Consider the following 20,174-nt stretch of genomic DNA (forward strand, 5'->3'; position numbering starts at 1 on the left):
GCTTCAAATTAGCAGCTGTCTCTGTCTTTGATCGGTTTTAAATTGGTTCGACATCAAGTTTCCATTATTATACTGTTTTTATGGAAATACTCATGAAGATGGGAAGTTGACTTAATGATGCAGACGACTGGTTACTTAATCTCCTTTGGAATGTTTGCTTTCTAGGACATTATTCAATTTTAATTAGATATGATTTTTATCAAGAATTTTCTCATTTCTCCTACTGAGATAAGTCTTGAGACGTTAATCAAGTCTAATTTTCAAAGTGGGTAGCTGACTCGAGCAATTTCTTCAGATGTAAATAAAGTTGATTGGTCGTTGCTAGGTTGTTGCATCCGGAGTATGGTGAATTATAAACGATTTGAGGGGAGTCAGTACAAACAATTTCAGCCCTTACAGTGTGAATTCATCACGAAGAAGTTTTTTGCTCTCGTATTTCTCCTTTTTATTTGAATCTTCCTGTGATTTGCATTTAAATGTTGGAATGCTTAAAATTAACTATAAATATTGGTGCAGAATAAGCAGCCATTGGAGAGCCCATCAGATGAGGATAGACATCAGGTACTGATGGTGGTTGCTGCAGGTGAAATGGACGGATATGTTGAGAAGCGAGGAGGTTCGCCAAAGAATGCAAAAAGAAATGAAAGTGTGCTGCATCATCGACCATCAGGGACGAGATGCACAGGCCGTGTCTTAAGACGCAGTGATTACGTGAGAAAAATAATAGATGAATAAATTGAAGGAATGGTCCCTCCTGGAAGGCCTTAAGATAAATGTTTGGAACAGAGGGCAAAGGACATGATCAAGACGAAGACGATCAGGAAAGCAATAGAATTGGAATCGTTGAGGGAGTTTTTTTACTTTATTTTTTTCATCTCCCCGAAAACAGCTCATTTAAGGTCTTTTACATCGGGGGAAATAACATGTAACAACGACTATCACACACAACCATTCCTTGGGCATCTTCAACCTGAAGACGCTACCAGCAGTGCTAGCGAAACTGTTGCCATCACCAAACAACCAGACGCGGTAGCACCTGAAGAATGGAGATTTTGATTCCCTGGGAAACCTACCCAGGCGGGACTCGAACCCGCGACCTTCGGTAGGCGAGGACTTAGCACCGCCGCAACCGTGGCCGGCAAAGTATGTAAGTAAGCTGCAGTGTACTAATATTAATTTGGACTGTGAGCTATGGTAGTATTCTTACCGTGGACATCGACACATCCGATTTGCTTCTTCATTATGCTCGTGTTGATTTGGCACATGTAGCATCCGCGATCCGCCTCTTTCACTTGTCGAATGTGCAGGTTCCATGTTCGATGGCTGTCGTGGGTCACGCTGATCCTCGAATTGTGGGTCACTACTTTGGTGTGGAGAGTCAGAATAGTCTGGTCACTCGCCTTCAGCCAGCCAACCTGTGAAGGAAGAGAAAACTATGTGAGCTACTAGGGAAGTAGGAATAGTCGGTAGAACGAAACCTTCATTCAAACAATACTCCTGGGGTAGCTCAATCTCTGTTTCATGTACTTTATGAATGATGCTGCCAATTTTTGGATGCATAGGCACCTATTTTAAGTTTTTCCTTAGAAAATGACTCGAAGGTGTCGATAGCGATCGGGTTTTTCAGGACGGATAGCTTATGATTCCAACAGGTCTGCTTGGAGTTGAAAACGCATTTCCTCTTTCTATGAAATTGGTCTTAGAAAGATAAAGATAGAAAGATAAGATAAGAATAGAGACATATAAATTTGCAACACGTTATCATTCGATCTGATGGATCAGACACACCCTAGCGTGGTGTTTGCGTGAATAGGATACTTAAATTTAAACATTGATCGCATTTACTGAGATACAAATAATTGAGCATTAGTAAGGTCCAAGGTAGAGTTGTTATTACATTAACTGAGTATTATTTATCTTGAGCATCTTCTTTACTACCATTTGGGTATCCAAAATCCCTACGTATTGAAAATGCATGGGCTATAGGACCTTTTTTATTTCTTGATACTTTATTTTGCTAAAACCGTCCTGTTTTCTGAGAATAATATAGAGGTACGAGAATCTAAGACACGAATTTCTAAAGGGGATCTCAAATTAAAATCCTGGAGCTTGGCTCCTATTTGCGTCTCATTTTCCGTGAACCATAATAAACATACGGTGGATCACACTCCGGTAAACACACATAATACGGTAATACTCTAGGGAATATTTAATTCACTCTTTACCTGGAATTTGCCTTTACTTTTCTTTTATTTTGCCCTTAATTTCGAATAATGTAAAATTTTCTTGTTCTTTGTAATTGTACCATTGAAAATATGAGTATCATTACCGCGAATAATTGTAAGACTAATATTGTTATCTAGAACATGGCTATAAACTTGCTGGAGTTAAAATTCTGGCACTTTTATAGGTAGTCCACCAAAATTGAACTGAAAAATTAATGACAGACTCTTATATTTCGTGTTGTTAGTTAGAGTTATTTGGTTGCCTTTGTACTTCTTTGGAATGGTTTAGTTTGGAAAGGTAGCAACTATCCTTTAGGACTATCAAATTTAGAGTCACTAGAATATAGGCGAAGGAATTAGAGTAAAAAAGAATTGATAATTTTTATGACCTTTTTTTTATTTGGGGCATTCCCGTGGGGCGCAGTCTGATGAGCTCAGCTATATGCCTATGCCCCCTGGATTTGTTTTTTTAAGCTCCCTTTTAATAAGCCACAAAATCGCTGTTCTATGATCAAATTGCGGACGAAAGCCCTAAAAGTCATGGGTTAGATATGGGAGCTAAACAAAAAATATTCACCAATAAATTAACTCGTAAAACACCTTCATTGACCCAAATCGAAATTTATAGCGGGATGGACCGTCGTAATCACACGGGATAACTACTCAATGATAGCACTCTGAGAGGCCGCAAATGCAAAATAAGGACCAAAACGTGGCAATGCTCGAGCTACTCTAATTAAATGGAGCGCGAAATTTCCCTGCGGTCTGCAACATTTTCATTCTTCCGAGTATATTTTTTAGAATAATTATTGTAAAAAAAGATTCACTCAGGAAATGTTTTAAAGGAAGATTGTGCAAATTCCTCAAGGCTCAATGAATATACAATATTTAGGCATCGAGCGAAATACTAGCCCTTCAGTTTATGCTCATTATCGTACCGAAATTGATAATTTTTCTCAGAGGAATTTAATTGAACATCTGATTCATCGAATGGGTAATAAATTCAATTATATGTCGAAATTGGGGACTACAAATTGGAACAAATCCATGTTTAAATCGAATAGCAATTAACCGTGGGATATTACGTTTCTGTGAACGGAGAATTGCAATTTATGACGTACTAATAGAAATGGAAAGCGTTTGTTTTTATTATTATCAAGTGTTACGAAGCCGCTGTTGTAATCATACGTTTCGGTACCGTTAATTACGGAATCTTTTTTTAAGAATCTTTCACTGGCTCACGTCACATTTATTTATTGTAATCACAAAAATTCCCAATTCAAATATTATCTCCTTTTGCTACCTGGTGATTATCAATTTCGATTCAAATTCTTATTGATAAAGGATTGTCGTTTTAGAAATTATTAAACTCGTGGAATTAATTTAATGAAAGCTCTGTGTAAGTGGCGTCGCCAGATGGCGGGATGGGACAAAGAGGCCACCTCGGAAAGTGGCGAATGAGCGCCCATTGCAATTTCAGCCTATCCAGGCGAAATAAAATCCCCAAGTGGCTAATTCGTTCCGTTATTACGGAATGGCTAGAATTAAAACGGATTATGGAGGGATAATGCACGGATTTAAGTAATTTTTTTGATAAACGTAAAATTTTCGCCGCTGGCTCGCTGGAGATAAATATTTCCCTCGCGTTGCTGCCCATCCTCCCCCTAACGCTGACTAATTAGGCTCACTTATCTGCAAGCCCTACTCCGCTAACGACTCCGACAATTAGAAAAAATGAACCTTTTAACTCCGGGTTAAATAGAGAGGGGGAAAATGCGCGTTTCGCCCGGGGCTACGATCGCTGTTATGAGGAATTATGACTTTGAATCAATTCCCGAGCGCGCAGTGCTCCCGCGTCCCAATGCTAAGAGGATTTTCCTCACTTACCTGTCTAGATACCGACTCTTCCTCTCTTGCATATCCATGCAAAATTCTGCTGCTGCACATGCGCTTAAGATTTCGTCACCCGCGGTGAAATGGCTGAACTGCATTTTAGAGCTATTACAGCTTTATAATAATAAAGTTTACAAAATAAACCGATTTGGGCGCTACTTGGTGGAACGATGAAATGTTCATGGTGAAACAAAACGCAGTACTATTCCACAAACTTTTATTTTGGCTGTCAACTAGTTTCAACGTTTATACCGTCATTATCTAGACTAACAGTCTGCTTATTCTTTCAGCTGTTAGTCTTGATAATGACGGTATAAACGTCGAAACTAATTGACAGCCAAAATAAAAGTTTGTGGAACAGTACTGGGTTTTGTTTCACCATGAATAAAGTTAATTGTTCCAAACAAATATAAACTTTAAGTCTATAATCAATATTAGCGGTAATATATTTGATAATCAAATAATGGCTACAGGAACATAGGTACTCCTGTGGAGTTAATACTCCGTTATTATATTTTAGTTATTTCTATTTTATCTATCTAATATTTGCTCTTTAAATTAATTTTATTTCAATTTTTTTTATTTCCTTAAATGCGTCAAAAAGCATGTTGCCTTTTATTTATTGAAATTGCAGAGTTATTAGTTAAAATTAAAAGGAAGCCCATGTTTTCAATCGAATAAAGTAATGGCGGTATATTTTTTACTAAATTTTCGTAATAAAATTTTAAGAGACATTATCTTATAGTTATAGGCCTAGCATGGTTACATATCAAACCACATTAATTACTCTTCTCATAACAATAATAGAGTATGGCCCTAGAAGTCAAATTAATAATCATTTTTGTAAGTTGAACTTAAGTTTTTGTTTAATGATGAGAAATATGATAGTAGATCCATTTTTGTTAAACGTTCACGTGATAAGGGTAGGTGTTGCATGAAAGGAATGTATGAAAACGCTGAATTGAGGTGATGTGTGTGACGAATATTCCTGCGCGCTGAATTAAACTGAACCTGAACGATTGTGTTAAGCTGATTAACTATTACGTGATGTCTAAGTTGTTAAGGACTGTTTTTCATTTGTGTCGCGAGGATCTCATTCGGTCTGAGTTTCTGAGAGGGTTTCATTTGAGTGGCAGCATAATAAAACGCTCATTATAATCATACTAATGAACCGAACCGACTCGTAACATTTGGTCCTGAAGCCATGTCATTAATAGCAGATAAGCTACATAACAGTCGCACTTATTAATTTGATGCCAACGGAGTTCATCAGCGGTGTCCTAACACGTGTCATGGAAAGTGGCTGTAATGCTGCTTTTTGTTTGCTGTACCGTCAAAGTGTTCGTTTGGAATTTTTTTTAGGTTATACACGACGTCCACTGAAAATCATTTATGATGAAGTGAATGACTTCTAGGACTTAAATTTGCAAGTCATTTTGGCATGAAGTTAGTGGATTAAGTAATACCTGTATTATTCGGCGTTCTCCATGAATACTTATTTAAGGTAAAATATCGCTAATATTGATAAATGTAGTGGCATTGAATATGATTTCAGAGGGATTATATTTTGTTCACAAGACTGTTGATCGGCCCAGTATGTTAGAACACCATTGAAAAACTCTCAAATATGGATTGAGACGAATATTATTGTGCCAAACCGAATGTACTAGCCTGGAATAGAAAAGTGTAATTTACAAAGCCATTTCTGTTTCTAAAGTTTACCGTGGAATATCAATGAATTTTACGAAGTTTCCTTCACTGTGGTGTCGTTCTCACCGATGAATTCTTTGATCATTGATTCAGGTCCGAGTTTTTGAGTGAACGTTATGAAGCATTTTGTGGCTTGCTACTGGAAATCCTTATGTGACGGTGCTTACGTCATCTGAGAGTTGCGAAGTAAACATAAAGGAACGGGCGTGATACACACGCGACAGATCTAATTGAGCTAGCGGCTGGAGGTCGTTCGATTCGACACGGAAAAGTTCTTCGGTCACATTAGCTAGCTTATGCTCTCCGAATTGGATCAGCTGGATGCCCATCTCTAAGTTCTGTCCTTGGACGCATGCTATTGCATTTAAACTTGAAAATTTCATTGCATGAAAAAGATTTATAATTTTATTTCCACTATGGCAGTTCATCCATAATAGGTCTGCAATCCTGAGATAAATACCTCAATTTCTCCCTTTTCGAAACTTAATTTCCTCCAATTACCTAATGTTATTCTTTCTCATATCCTTCTTTACCTGCGGTTTACATTACTCTCAGCGGCTTGGGGTATAAGCAGTTAGAGCACGTTCTCAGTAGTAGGGTAGAGTCCTTCATCAAAGAAAACGAAAGGCATTGATTGCGATTCGTTACCCACCATTAGGGTTTTCATAATGTACAAATTATTTGGTTTTACAAATCCCAGTTTAGACGAATGGCAATGGTCAATTATAACCGCATTTGAAAAGGGCCACATTGGCGCCCATACGATGAGAAGCGGCGCACAATATCCTCGCCTCAAGGCCACTTCACATGGCGACAGCGGGAATCAGAATGACGTCACACGGGCTTTTCCCAGCATTCATACTTACCCGTCGCGTTTTCGTGCGCTTGTAAATTTTGACTTTTCAATTAATCGCGAAAAATAGATATCGTCATTTAAAAATCTGAAAGCGTGAAATGCGTACTCCAGGAGTAATAATCTTTCGATTTACACAGTAAAAAAATGATAGGAAACCACCCTATTACTTACACTCTTCATTCGTGGTGCGTTCCTTTTTTCATGCGGCGGACCACCAGCCAAGAAATATCGTTAAGTGAAAGAGCACTCCATCGCCCTTACCTCTCTATCCCCAACTGCAGGTCAGCCAAAATCTCTTTTATCTCTTTTCTCACGTATGTTAGCATGCCTTCGTCTCGGCGTTATTCTGTGGAATAACTCATTGCAGAGACCTTTGATTGGTTTTCTCCCATTGACTCATTTATTCACGCTGGATACTTTGACATTCGTCCTTTTCGTGTGTCAGACAAGGTCCCCTCACTTTCTCCACGAAACTTCAAGCGCAAACGTTCTGCATTCATCGTATGCCTCAGGAGAAATTGATTCTGTGTGGTGGCATAATGCAAGTTGAAAATCCCAGCAAAATCTGTGGAAATCGCTTGGAAATGTATTAATTTTTAATTTTTAGATCATTATCGAGATGACTCTTTCCCTTGGGCTTGGGATGGTGTCACGCAAAAAACACTGCGTTAAACGAGCGTTACGAGGAGTTTGGGATGAGGATTCATCACAAGAAAACTTAAGGTTATGCGGTTTTGTAAAGCGTCACGAGCGAGGAATCTGAGACTTAAGATAAAGGTGGGTGGTGAAAAACTTGAGCTGGTGGAGCAGTTCAACTATTTAGGCAGTACATGAGAAGAAAACGGATACAGTAGTAAGGACATCAGGAAGCGAATTGCATTGGAAAAGGAAGCGTTCATGAACAGAAAGGAGCTTATGAGAGGTTCGAAGGATGTAAGAATTTAAAGAAAAGGTTAGTGGAGAGTCTGATCTGGAGAGTAGCGCTTTATGGTGCAGAGACGTGAACACTTAGGAAGGAGGACGAGAGAAGTCTGGAGGCATTCGAGATGTGGGTGTGGCGAAGAATGCAGAAGGTGAAGTGGACGGAGAAGAGGAGGAACGACGAAGTGCTGGACATGGTGGGTGAGGAGAGGCTTCTTTGTGATGAGATACGGATGAGACAGAAGGTATGGATGGAGCGAGTACGTAGCTGGTAGGGGATGTTGAAAACAGTGTTAGAGGGTAGAATGTTAGGGAAACGAGGGAGAGGAAGGAAAAGAATAGGATTTTTAGATAGAATGAAAGGGAGTAGGCCTTATTGTGAACTGAAGAGGGAAGTGGTTGATGTGGAGGGAGGATCCCAGAAATCTTCTCAAGTACTCCATGCAAACCTACCTTTATCGGTAGAATACTTTAATAATAAGAATAATATTGATGATGAGTAATGATTAATATAAATCGCAGTGACAGCTTTAAGTGCAAAGCAAATACACCAAAATAAGAAATTGGTACACCATTGTTATTATTTGTTGATAAAAGTTTCAATTTTTTTATTAGTAATTTTGGATAGAATTCACCATAATCGCATATCGAAATGTATTCGTTTTTTCCTCTCAATTTTCCGGGATTGTAATGATATACTTTTGGAAGTCAGGAATGCCGTGCTGTTAGCACGGAAAGAAAGAAATGATGAAACTTACTTAGTGGATCTCACTTTTGGTGGATCCTTTTTAGAGGACGTTTTTATTCACAACAGCTTTCATTGAGAGTTGTCTTCAAACATAGGGTTATCAGTTATTTTCGTGCAGCAGAATCTTGTTCATCCCATTCTTTCTTTAAACCGAGTAGAATCCCAGTTAAATGATGTTGACGCAATATGTGAGTTTTATAACCCTTCAATCGCTTGGAGACTGTTTTCCATTGAAATTGATGACTCTGCGTATATATTTTTATGAAACAGATTTGGTAATTGCATCTGTATACTATTCTTGTTTTGAAACCAAATCAATATTTGGCATTTTATTGAATTAGATGGTCTAAACTCAGCATTTTTGAAATTTAGAACAGTTTAGAACAGTAAAATCGTATTACTTTTTGTGGTGTTTTCCCCAATTTTCAGCATTATAAGTACATGATTTGATTTTAAATATCATGAGAGAAAGTTGCTAATATGATACCATAAGAATAATGAAACTTAATTTCGAGCAGAAGGTTAGCTTTTATTCTCATGAGCTGTGATAAAAAGGATAATCCATTGTTATTGAATAGTTGTCTTGGAGCCATTTTGTTACTTGGGAATAATTTTTTATCTCGGAAATACTGCGACTTCCTTCCTCCCTCGTATTAAATTTAATTTAAACACACCTAGCCTGATTTGAGCTATTTTACCTGACGTTCAGTCTGCAGGTTTTGGTGACTATCTCTTTAATATTGACGAGAAAGTTGGGAAGATGTTATAAGAGGCTGTTGGAGGGACTATGCAAATACATTTGAGTCGTTTTTGTTAAAGCACATTTCTATTCTGCTCTCCAATGCAATAGCCATGCTCGCACCTCCCACTTGTAACGATTCTCTCCTTGACGAAATCACTCAATTCTTATTTTCCTGCACACCCTGAAAGTAGCTTTTCAGACATGTCCTAGGTAGGTTCATCTATATTAGAAGGGAAGTCATTGCAATAGTTTAATTTAAACACACCTAGCCTGATTAAAGTTGATTCTGTGACAGACTACGCTTGATACCTACCTATTATTATCTATCCAGATACGGGCTTTCTATTATGACCATTAAAGAAAGGATCACGGTTTTTTCAATTTACCTTAGTCCTATTTAGAAGTTTTTCTCATTCGGTTGCCACTAATCATAGTCGACCGCATGGTAAAACAGGATCTTAAGTATATTCTGGGCGTCAAATTATTGTTAGATACGGTTAACAGTCTAGATGCTTAATAAAATACTGTGGCAGAAGCTTCTTGGCGGAATTAGACGATTTAATTTTTCTCTACATTTATGTAAAAATTAGCTGAAAACAAGCTCCGTCATTTTGAAATGTATCTATAGTGAAAATAAATTAAAACTTTTGAAAAGCACTAAATTGCAGAGATTAAACTATATTACAATGATATGAAGTTTTTTTCGCGAGAAAATCCAGTTAACTGCAGCAAGCGGCTCAATTTTCGTAAAAATCGAATATGGCTGTTCGCGAAATTTGGTCAACTTTTCACATCACATGTACCATTAACCTGAAATTACAGTAAGGAAAGAAATGCGTAAATTTATGCAAATTTTATTTGCCAATTTTTATGCGGAGTTTCAAATTCCTTGCTAAAAAAAAACTTTTTAGAAATTTTGGCCAACTTCTTTCGATTTCCGTCCATTGTCCGTCTTGACATTGAAGAACGCGGCAATGAGATCACGGTGATTTAAATTTATAATTGAAACATCTGAAGGTTGGCCTCAGGATGCGGAAATGTCTTACCTCTAAAAAACTGCATAGTGCTAATAATTGCATTAGTACCGACACTATGGTAATTTTTAGATACTAATTTTTAGTACCGAGAGTATGCAAATTTTGAGACCCATATGTTTTGCATAATAACCACAGATTTTCAAGTGACTGGCGAAAATTACTTTTAATGCGTATCTAAGAAGAATTTGTACTCTAACTACCGTGACTTGTTTGCTTTGAATCTTCGATTCGTGTTTGAAGCGAATCAACTCCTCGTGTCGATGATGCTCCGGCTGATGGATTTTCCCAAGTTAACGCCCCAAGCGTAATTTCGCATTGAACGAATGCAATTTTATGTAGTCGTAGCTGTGTGGTCACGACCATCAAAAATGCATCCTGGACAGGCGTTGAAGAAATTCTTGGAAATTCGGCTGGGGCGATGTGCCATTGGAACGAGATACATATCCCAGTGGGTGATGTGTCAAGCAAATGAAATCGTGGCACTCGGGGAGTCCCAATTCAGCCGCATGATTGACTTGCTGAATTGGACCGCTGCCGACCGTCGCGTCGTGGCGCGCGGGAACGAGTCGCTCCAGCTGAAGGGCAGCGTTTGGAGTGCCAACGTAACGCTACTTCTGTTATTCTGTTATCCGGAATCGATGATCTCTGCTCGCTGGGGTGGAAGCATGCATATATTTTAGGCACTCATCGGCGGGGATTCAATTTAAATTATTTTTTCAGAAAAGGGAAGGTTTTTTTTTTAGTCTCTCTCATCGTATCTTCCGAGTCGTCGATGGAAATCTCAAATATGGGATGTTTTATCAGTTCATATTTCCGACATGTATCATATGGAAGCTGTTACAACGGATAACAACGGCAGTTGTATCTCGGTGGGCTTATTTTTCGCTTGGTATTTTTATGGAAATATCCCGTATCATCCAGTCATACGATGAGTGCCCTCGTATCGGCAGTTAGCAGAATAAAGCCTCGCTTGAGGGTGTAACGATCGTTTGTGCAATTTATTTTCAGGACGTTTGTTATGAGCGTGCTTACCAATCATGCCCATTTGGGTATTTTTTTATTTTTAGATTGAATGCCTTGGTAAGAGATGGAAAGAATTTGATTCCAACGAAAATGGTAATTTTTTTGCGCACCTTAAAAAAAACGCGAGGAATATGCGAAAAATATTTTCCATATGGAAATGAAAGGGTCGTTAAATATACTTTATTATGCTGGTTTCAAGTTATGTGGAGTATCATGGCGTCAAACGATGCATTTTGTCAATCAATAGGGTTTTTGTCATCTTTTGTGGGCGAGGAGTGTTCGTCAAATTTTTGAGAACGTTGATAAAATATAATCTATACTAGAGTTGTTTATGATGCATAATCTGTTTTATAGTGAGATTAAATATATTTTTAGTTTAATTCGTTTGTTCAGCAAGTAATAATTCCAGTCTATTTGTGGAGTCTGTGAGGAAGAATATGCAGAGCAGTCAAGCATAGCATCTATGATCTGAATGCTCTAACTCTTACACTTAAATGTCTCCAATCGCGGTATTTCTCGCTCAGACCTAAACTAACCGATTACGAATGTTTCACTCTCCTAATTTCTGTGTACAAATTTGTAATGAATGGTAAATGCTCTAGGAAATTATTTGTAGAATAATTCGTATCTGAGATATACTATGAATAGGTTCGAGTGTTGGCGCAGATCTTACCTTGGCAGAGAAAAGTGGAGAGTGTACTCTTTTCGATTGAGTGGGTGAGAAGATAAGGGGTACAAGTGATTTCTTTTTTCTGCCCAGTGCTAGGCACAGAAATTAGGTATAGAAAACAAATCAGCAGTTCAACTAGATGTTATTTGGTAGTGCATTTTATTTTCCTCTCGATGTCAGCGCAGAACAGAGACTCACTCGTATCCCTTGGCAACCAAGCATTTATTCTAACAATTAACTTAATCTAACTCTGTTGAGAAAAAAAAATCACTTGTATACCTTGGCTTCTCAACCCCTCAAATTGTATTTTTTGATTATCTTGGTATATCTTCTTATTATTGGCCAATTATCTTGGTATGTTTACTGCTTCACATGTAGAGGCTTGAGCAGTCATAATCTATCTAATCTAATGAGATCTTATGGAATTGATATTTGCAAAATTCTACTGATTTTTAAATATTGACTTGGATTTTCCGTTTCTTTATCATTTTTCGCGTTTCATTTCGCCCATAACACATTTTTATTATGCTGTTTTGCGAAAAAACAAGTCATCTTTAATCGGCTAAACTAAATATGGCACATTAATACTTTTAGAAATATTCATATGGGGTCCAAACTATCTTTCTAGAAACGTCACTAGGTATCCCATTCGATGTTTTTCCTATTGTAAAATACCAGATAATCAACCACTGTGATCTGTGAGGAGATTACGTTTGTTTCGAAAGAAAGTTTGTGTGCAGTTATAGATAAAAATTGAACGTTATATATGTAAAATGCAATATGTGTCTTTAAAATGAAGTTTTTGCTTTATTGATATTAGTGAGTAAGCGACAAATTCGTCCCTCATAAATATTCTCTAGCGTGTTGCCTAACTTTGAAAAGGCGCACTTATTCATGACGCATGCCTGAATAACATCAGTTTATTTTGGATATAAAAATTCTGATTTTTTTGCGGTGGCCATTTGGCAGGAGAGCAACCGTAGTAAAACAAGGAAGCTTAGGAGAAGCAAAAATAATATTTCTCATGAATGTGGTGCCACGCCACTATGCATAAGTGAGGTGCGGGTTAAGGCCGTTGTTTGAAGTTCATTAATTTCCCTTTTTTGATGACGACCCTACTCCTTAATCAGCCATCTCCATCCACCTATGCTCTGCTTAGTACGAGGCGTTTGTGTCCAAATTTTGTCGTATTTAAATCAATTTGTCTCTATCCATACGTCTTTGTATTGTAGTGTTACCAAATTGCGAAGAGCACGAAGACTCGTGAGGCATTCAAATGAGGCATTCGCTATTATTCTGCTGAGAATTGAGACTACTTATTGTAGAGGGGATTAATGGCACTTCGAGAGGGGATGAGCATTGAGATTGGGATTTTAGACTACTTGAGATGATGGAATCAGGCGCTCCTCAGTTCGATCTCCCCCCCCCCCACCGAAAACAAACGCGAATCTGTTGGCGTTCTATCTGGAGTGGCGTTGTAGCCTTGCTCGCGTCGCATTATTAACAATTCTTCCCCGCCACCAACTCTTATCCGCTCTCACCTTAGAATCAACGGAAGACTAATGCTTTCTCTCTCTCGAATGCCCCCGATAGCAAGTGAATGAGACAGATATTTCCATTCCAAACGGAGGACTCGTAAAAAAAGTAGGTCTAGTGAGTCAAGGCGTCCTGTACTGATGAGGTAACCGAGCAGTTCTCGCGGATGTGTTTGAAGTGGAATGGTGCTGGTGTCACGTCGGCTGGTGTTTGCTCCTTCCCTAGGTTTTTGCAGGAGGTGGAATGAGGGGAGGAGTATGCTGTTGGTGCAGATGGGGGTAGCGAAGCAAGAACTGAAGGTTGCCTTGGGGACTGGATACGTTTCCATAGTTTCACCCTCATCCGTAGTGATGTATTACTGCGATTTATGGAGAGGAAGTACCGTGCTTCAGTCTCTTTGATCTCACCGGCCTTTTTTTTTAAATGATGAACTACTAGGATGATACAATTTTGATTTCCTCTCAAGAGATACGAATGCACATCAAAATTCCCTAACTCTTGATTTACTTTGTGGTATTCCATTATAAATTTTCCTGGATATCAGACAATTACTTATACCACTTATTTTTATCAGAGCGCGACCCGGGTTTCATGAATTATCATCATCTTCAGGCGCAAATTAATAGAATAATAATGATAAGAATAATGATGATGATGATGATAATAATAATAATTCTCATATTTTGCGCCTGAAGATTATGATAATTCATTGAAACCCGGGTTGCGCTCTGATAAAAATAAGTGGTACAAGTAATTGTCTGACATCCAGGAAAATTTCGAATGCACATCATTGATGATGACATTGGTCGTTGAAAATAATAGTTTGCAATCAATCTTTGCTCTAAAGAACAATATTGGAGGTCAGTAATCTCCCGAAATTCGTAGTACAGCAAAGCACCCACTGTTTCATACACGCCTGCAACTGAATCGGCGACGTTCGTCGCTGTCATGGTGACCTCGTTTTTAATGCACTGCTCTGTCTGTTTACGTATTAACAGAGTGTTCGGAGTATTACGCATCAACTCACTCAGCATCCGTGCAGTGAATGATTCTCATCCAATGAAAATATTTGTAGTGATCCGGAAATGGAAAATATCCATTTCCTAAATATGCATAAACATGTTGTTGTGTGACGTCTCAGAATAGCCAGCTATGACAAACCATGCCTCGGCATTTGCACCTTTTCACTTTCAAGAACGCCTAACCTTCCTCTTTCCCTTCCTCTTTGATGAAAACATCCTGGTTCCACTTCCCTATATAATGGCACGGTGGCGATGCTATTGACACACATTCACTTCCTTGAAGCAGTTACTCAGTCACCAGTGGTCAGCCATAATGTAGCCGTCAGTTGGAGTCGAAGCGCGGGCCTTATGGCCCGTGCGACCGAAGCGCCTCGCTATCCACCCGTGCCATCACCAGCAGCTCCTCTCCTTCCCGAGACTTTTGGTAATATCCTAAATTGCGGCTATTCTAGACGCACAAATTCATCATTACTTTATGTATATTCATTGATTTGATTGGGTAACTGGGATTTTAAATGGAAATAAACTTTGGGTAAAAACTTTAAATACTTGTGTGTGATTATTCGCTTCCCGACACCAAGGGCAAGAACCCACACGCAATTCAAAGCGTGCGACCCGCGACTTTCGAGGTGGCGGGCCGTACCCATACATATTTTCAGCTCACTCACGCAGTGATTCGACCCGGCAAAGGGTTGGGTTAGTTGAGAGAAGGGTTTGCACGAGACGTGGGGGGCTCACGAGTGAATGTCAACACCAGGCCATTGGCGCCAGTTCCTTTTTGTTGGGATGCCTCATCCGATCCCTCGACCAGGACGCCACTCTTTACACCACGCTCCTCCGCTTTCGCAATACCATCGCAAGCGCTTGAAATGTTGTCTTCTATCCGTAATAAAAGAATTGTAATAGATAGCTATTTATCATATTTTTCAAATTTCCGCCACTGTACGAACCATATGTACTATTCCACGGACTCACATTTCAATATTTTGAAAAACAGGTCGTTTCTTATATCAGATAATCTAGAACGATCGTTCTAACACTTATTGTGAGTGATGTAAGTTATCGTTGTGGCAAAGGAACTGGAAATGATAAAAAATGCACCATTAATTAACTTTTCCAATTCTTGAAAAGTCATTATAAATTATATGTATATTCAAAACAGCGGAAGAATTTTTAAGGAGAATGTTAAAGAAACGTAACCGTTCTATTAATGTATCACCGATGTATGGACGTATCTTTAGTAGATTAGGGATAGCTTTTTAATTAATTTGAAGATATAAATTTAAGATTTTATTCATTTTCCCAACTCGGCTTTTATTATTTACGCTAATTATATTCTGAGTTTCCATCCCATGGAATGATTATTTTTTATCGTGTATGCTATCGTTTCCTCTCTGTGAGTTTTATTTTTGCCGAATAATTTTTTCCGTGCTATAGTCATCGTTTCCTCTCTTTGTGCTTGGAGTGTTTATTTTTATCGAATACAATTTTAAGATACCGAAGCCATTAGATTAATTCCTCACATAATATCCAATCAGCCATCTCATGATGGTAGAGTGAGACTCCATTCTCCCCCATTAAAAAGAGAGAGAAATACTTGTGTATGTTTATTTGCTCTGAACGTAAAGGGCGAGTGTATCATTGAGGAAGGTAATGAGAAAGGCTGCGAAATGAGATTAGGAGCGATTGAGAGAGAAAATGAAGTTGGTAGAGGGCGTAAGGTAATGAAAACAGATGCGATTAATTAGGACTTGAGAGAGCCTCACTCTTTTCTCCCTCTTCTTTTTTTTTGGGCCTCCGCTTCCAGTTCTTCTTTTGTTTCCCTCTTCCGACCTCTCTCGGCAGTAGACGACTTCCTCCTCTCTCCGTGCACTCTTACGCACACAAGCACCTGTGTTCGCACGGCCATTTTCTCTTCCTCTCGGCTTGGTTTTTGTTTTTTTTTTTTGGAAGTCCTTATTCGGACGTTTTTATTTTACATTCACGAGGACTCCTCTCCTTCGAGACTCAAAAATCTCTCCATTCATCCTGCACTCATCAACTGGCTTTTTATTTATTGGCTTTGTCGACTTATACGGTCCCCAATTTCACCGTTTCAATTCTTTCCGTTAATGTCCACTCCTCGTGTTTCATGGATTTCCGCCCGTTTAATTTTGAAAAAGACAGGATTCGATTAGCCCTCGCTCTGAATATCGCATTGGTTTTTGTTCGTACCATCCTCACGACTGCCATTCTACAAACGATTGCCTCATTTTACTCATCTCGGTTCCTGTTTGTCTCTCTGGGTATTTCGTCCTTGCCTCTTTCAACAACGCCTATTCACCGTTTTCTCTTTCGTACTCTGCGTTTTTGCCTTGTTTAATAAGCTTTGCGTATGTAATCTATAAGGGGATTCCCATTCGGTAACTTTTTTACATATTTAAGCGGAAATTCAACGTGTAGTTGAGTCCTGTTATTGAGATTGTCACACATGTCGTTCACAAAGACGCTTTATTATCACTGTCTCCCTCATTTTGCTGTCTTGTTGCTGCCTTAGTGTGCATATTGGTGTAGATGCAACGACTGGTATTATGATCTGTAGATCGGAATACCAATCCGATTATGTATTTATTTAGGAATGCTCAATGTGTAACCTACTTCCACAGCAAATGGGGATCGGCTTATTGTCTTGAAATTTTTTTGTTTAAAAATACGTTAATAAAAAAAATGGTTATCTAATTTATGAATATAAAATGAATAAGGTAAGAATTTTTTTATTACAATCAGTTAAAATTTTGCTTGTTTTCATTGCTTACACTTTTCTGTGAAAGCTCAAAAACATGTCATTTTCTAGGAACAAAATTGACAGCTTCATCACCTATATTTCTACAGTATAAACTTATTTATAGCAAAGCATGCTACGCTTCAATAACATGTCTGTTGTCAGTGAATAATCATGTCAATTGAAGAAAGCAGCCAACATTTGACATTGTGGAGTGTCCCATGAAAACTGGATCCATTTCATTCAGTTTATTGCTGGGTATGGCCATGAAGGAAAATCATTACTTACTTCAGGTTTTTAACATTATTACTGTTAGTTTTCTCGCACAGGGTGTAAGTTTAAGTTTCACAAGCCTGAAAGTGGTAAGGTATTTCAATATATATGGTCTCAGTTACTACGTTCCTCCTTAGCATTTATTTTCCTTTATTATGTTTATCCGACGGACATGGCGGTACTTACACATTTTACCCGTAGGGTCAAGGTTCGATCTCCATATGATGTCCGTCAAGCAATTATTTTTCAAGTTAATCTCCAGCGTTAAGGTTAAGAGTAGATTTTTTACTGCAGTTTACCAATTATGACGTAGAGTAATTTGTAGACTGCGAGTTTCTGGAATCGATCATGTCAATCGAATAATTCATCTTTCTGTACACCGCAAAGGTTTATTAAGGCGACGCACTAAAGCTGCGATGTGCTGGACATCATTAGAACTGGGAGACCCGCGACACCACCTTAATGATTTGGTATCCATCGATTCGTTGGTGTCAGGCTATTTGACCTTAATTGATAAATATGAATGATACATAGAGTTGCCATGCAGGGGCGCAGCTAGGAATTTAGGCTAGGGGGGTTCGGTGCAACTAATACCGGGGTGTGTGGGGGTATGGAATACCCACCAGGATAAGCGGTAGGTGCGAGATTAATAAATTGCGGAATTTTCAATAAACTGTTCAAAATGGTGAGTTTAACGGCTTTCTGAGGGTTATTTAATTAGTCCTTACACTATTCTGGATCAAACTTAAATATTTCTCTGAGTCCTGGGGGGGGGGGGGGGGTTAAACTCCTCAAACCCCCCCCTCGCTGCGCCACTGTTGCCATGCCCTTATTATGAGTTTCGTATTCTAACTCAAGGACGTCTATACGATTCTCCTCGAGTTCACAAGAAAACCTCCAAATTCAGTGTAAAGTGAGACGTAGACCACAATGAAAAAAGCTTAATTCTTTTATTTCTTTCGTTATTGGTTCTTAATTCTCATTCTCTCTGCTCTACGGCCTCGCATGCTCACTGTTAGGGTCTTAGCGCCTAATTAATACGTACAGCGTGGGCTAACAGCGTCTTAACGCAGAGGTGTCGGACAAAAACTTCTCCTCTCTCGCAAGTACCCATCTCTGTGCTAATTGGTCGCGGTTCGGGACCGCCTCCATCTCAGTGGAATCTCTGGATAACCATATCGCCTTCTCTTCGTCATTATCTCGAGGCTTATGAATAGTTTCGGCCTCGTAGGTAATCGCATTTGACATCCCTTCATCGATCATTGCCCCCCCCTGCTCCGTAATCGTTTCAAGATGATGCTTTTGGAAACGCTTTGAGGAAGTAGAAGCAGGACGCGATTCGAGGTTAATCCATTTTCCCCCTCACCGTCGAAGAGAGTCACGGGAAGAGGGGAGGGCGATTGCGGTTGAAGCGATGAGGCGGCTATGGATCAAGCGGGATTTCAACTCGGCTGTCGTACACGGCGGGGATAATAAGTGGTCTCGAAACACAGATTTGTCCGTGAAGGGGGATAGTGATGGTGGGGGAATGAATGGCGCCGGGGTTGGTGTGGTGGAGCATGGAAGAGATGGACTGCAGTTGTGGGGAGACAGCTCCTCGAGGGAGCGAATATTGCTTATTCGCGCGAGGCATCCGTCTCTCGTCAGCGGCTTGACACGCGAATCCATCACCTTCTTCTCCTCCCGAAGCATTTGCTCGCATCATTGTTCGCTCCCTATCCTATCGCCCTTCCTATACGTCTCCTCCTTCCCATCGTCTGCCTTTCCTCCTCCTTCACGGCTTTCCTCCCCATTTCATCTTTTCTGACAGAGGCATCTTGCGAGAGAGGACGGGCCCGCTGGCGCGCCGAACCTTTGAGGTTAAGCGTTTCGCGAGGATGGATGAACTCCATCTCTTTCCTCGTTTTTGGCTGAGACGCAAATGAACATAGCCGTATAGTACGAAAAAATAGTGTGTGTCTGTGCTCATCTTGCGTGAAAAATAAATCGGAATACATAACTGCATTTAATAATGGTAAAATTCACCTATATTATTAATAAAGCTGTTCATACTTTTGAGAACTGTGTCTTATTTTGAGATTCCTCCATTATTTTTTAGCCAAATGAATTTTAGCAGAGACAGTTTAATATTTTATGACTTTGGGATATTTTCTGCTCAGCCGAATGCTGCTTTTCAGCTCAGTTTGTTGTGATTTAATCCCATCACCGTTGAAATTAATGTAAAACTTCCAGTGGAGTTATCTTCATTAACTCAATAGGACGTACAATTAAATGCTACTGTAACGTCTTACAACGTGCTACCCTCACAGCTGACTGACTTCTTCCGCAGTCCCATGTGCGCTCCAGGCCCTTGCAACCTAGTGATGGCATAAACGGCTCTTTTTGTGGAGCTGTCTCACCACTCATAGCACACTCCTGAGAGCCGCTCGCACGGTGCGACTCAGCAAAGTGCGAGTTCTTGGTTGTGGGAGGGAGGAAGGGGGGAGTGGAAGAAAGGGGAAGAGGGGAAGGTGGTGAGGGGGGGATTTCTGAACGAACATTTAAAATGCAAAATTTTTTAAATCTCAATTTGAAAAATTGTATTCAAATCAATCACGTATTGCATAGTCACAATGTTTAACATGTGATATAACTGAGGAACCATTTCTGCCGATCCTGTGCTTATAGATGACGACAATTTAAAAAATCCTGGTGTAACAAAATATTCTCTCCGAAACTACATGATCATGTTAACAATTCATACTTAATAACATCGAT

The 20,174-nt window shown here is 39.3% G+C and overlaps 1 protein-coding gene across 2 annotated transcripts in view; it reads right to left on the reverse strand.

Moving 5' to 3' along the window:
• LOC124166817 (lachesin-like) overlaps positions 1 to 20,174 on the reverse strand; it is a 761,748-nt gene that overhangs the window by 73,795 nt on the left and 667,779 nt on the right. For both annotated transcript variants that reach the window (XM_046544510.1, XM_046544509.1), the window contains exon 3: positions 1,208 to 1,415. In XM_046544510.1, coding sequence (XP_046400466.1) covers positions 1,208 to 1,415 — 208 coding nt within the window. The remainder of the gene's footprint in view (positions 1 to 1,207; positions 1,416 to 20,174) is intronic.

This window comes from Ischnura elegans, chromosome 10, assembly GCF_921293095.1.
Source record: "Ischnura elegans chromosome 10, ioIscEleg1.1, whole genome shotgun sequence".
In the NCBI taxonomy this organism is placed as follows: domain Eukaryota; kingdom Metazoa; phylum Arthropoda; class Insecta; order Odonata; family Coenagrionidae; genus Ischnura; species Ischnura elegans.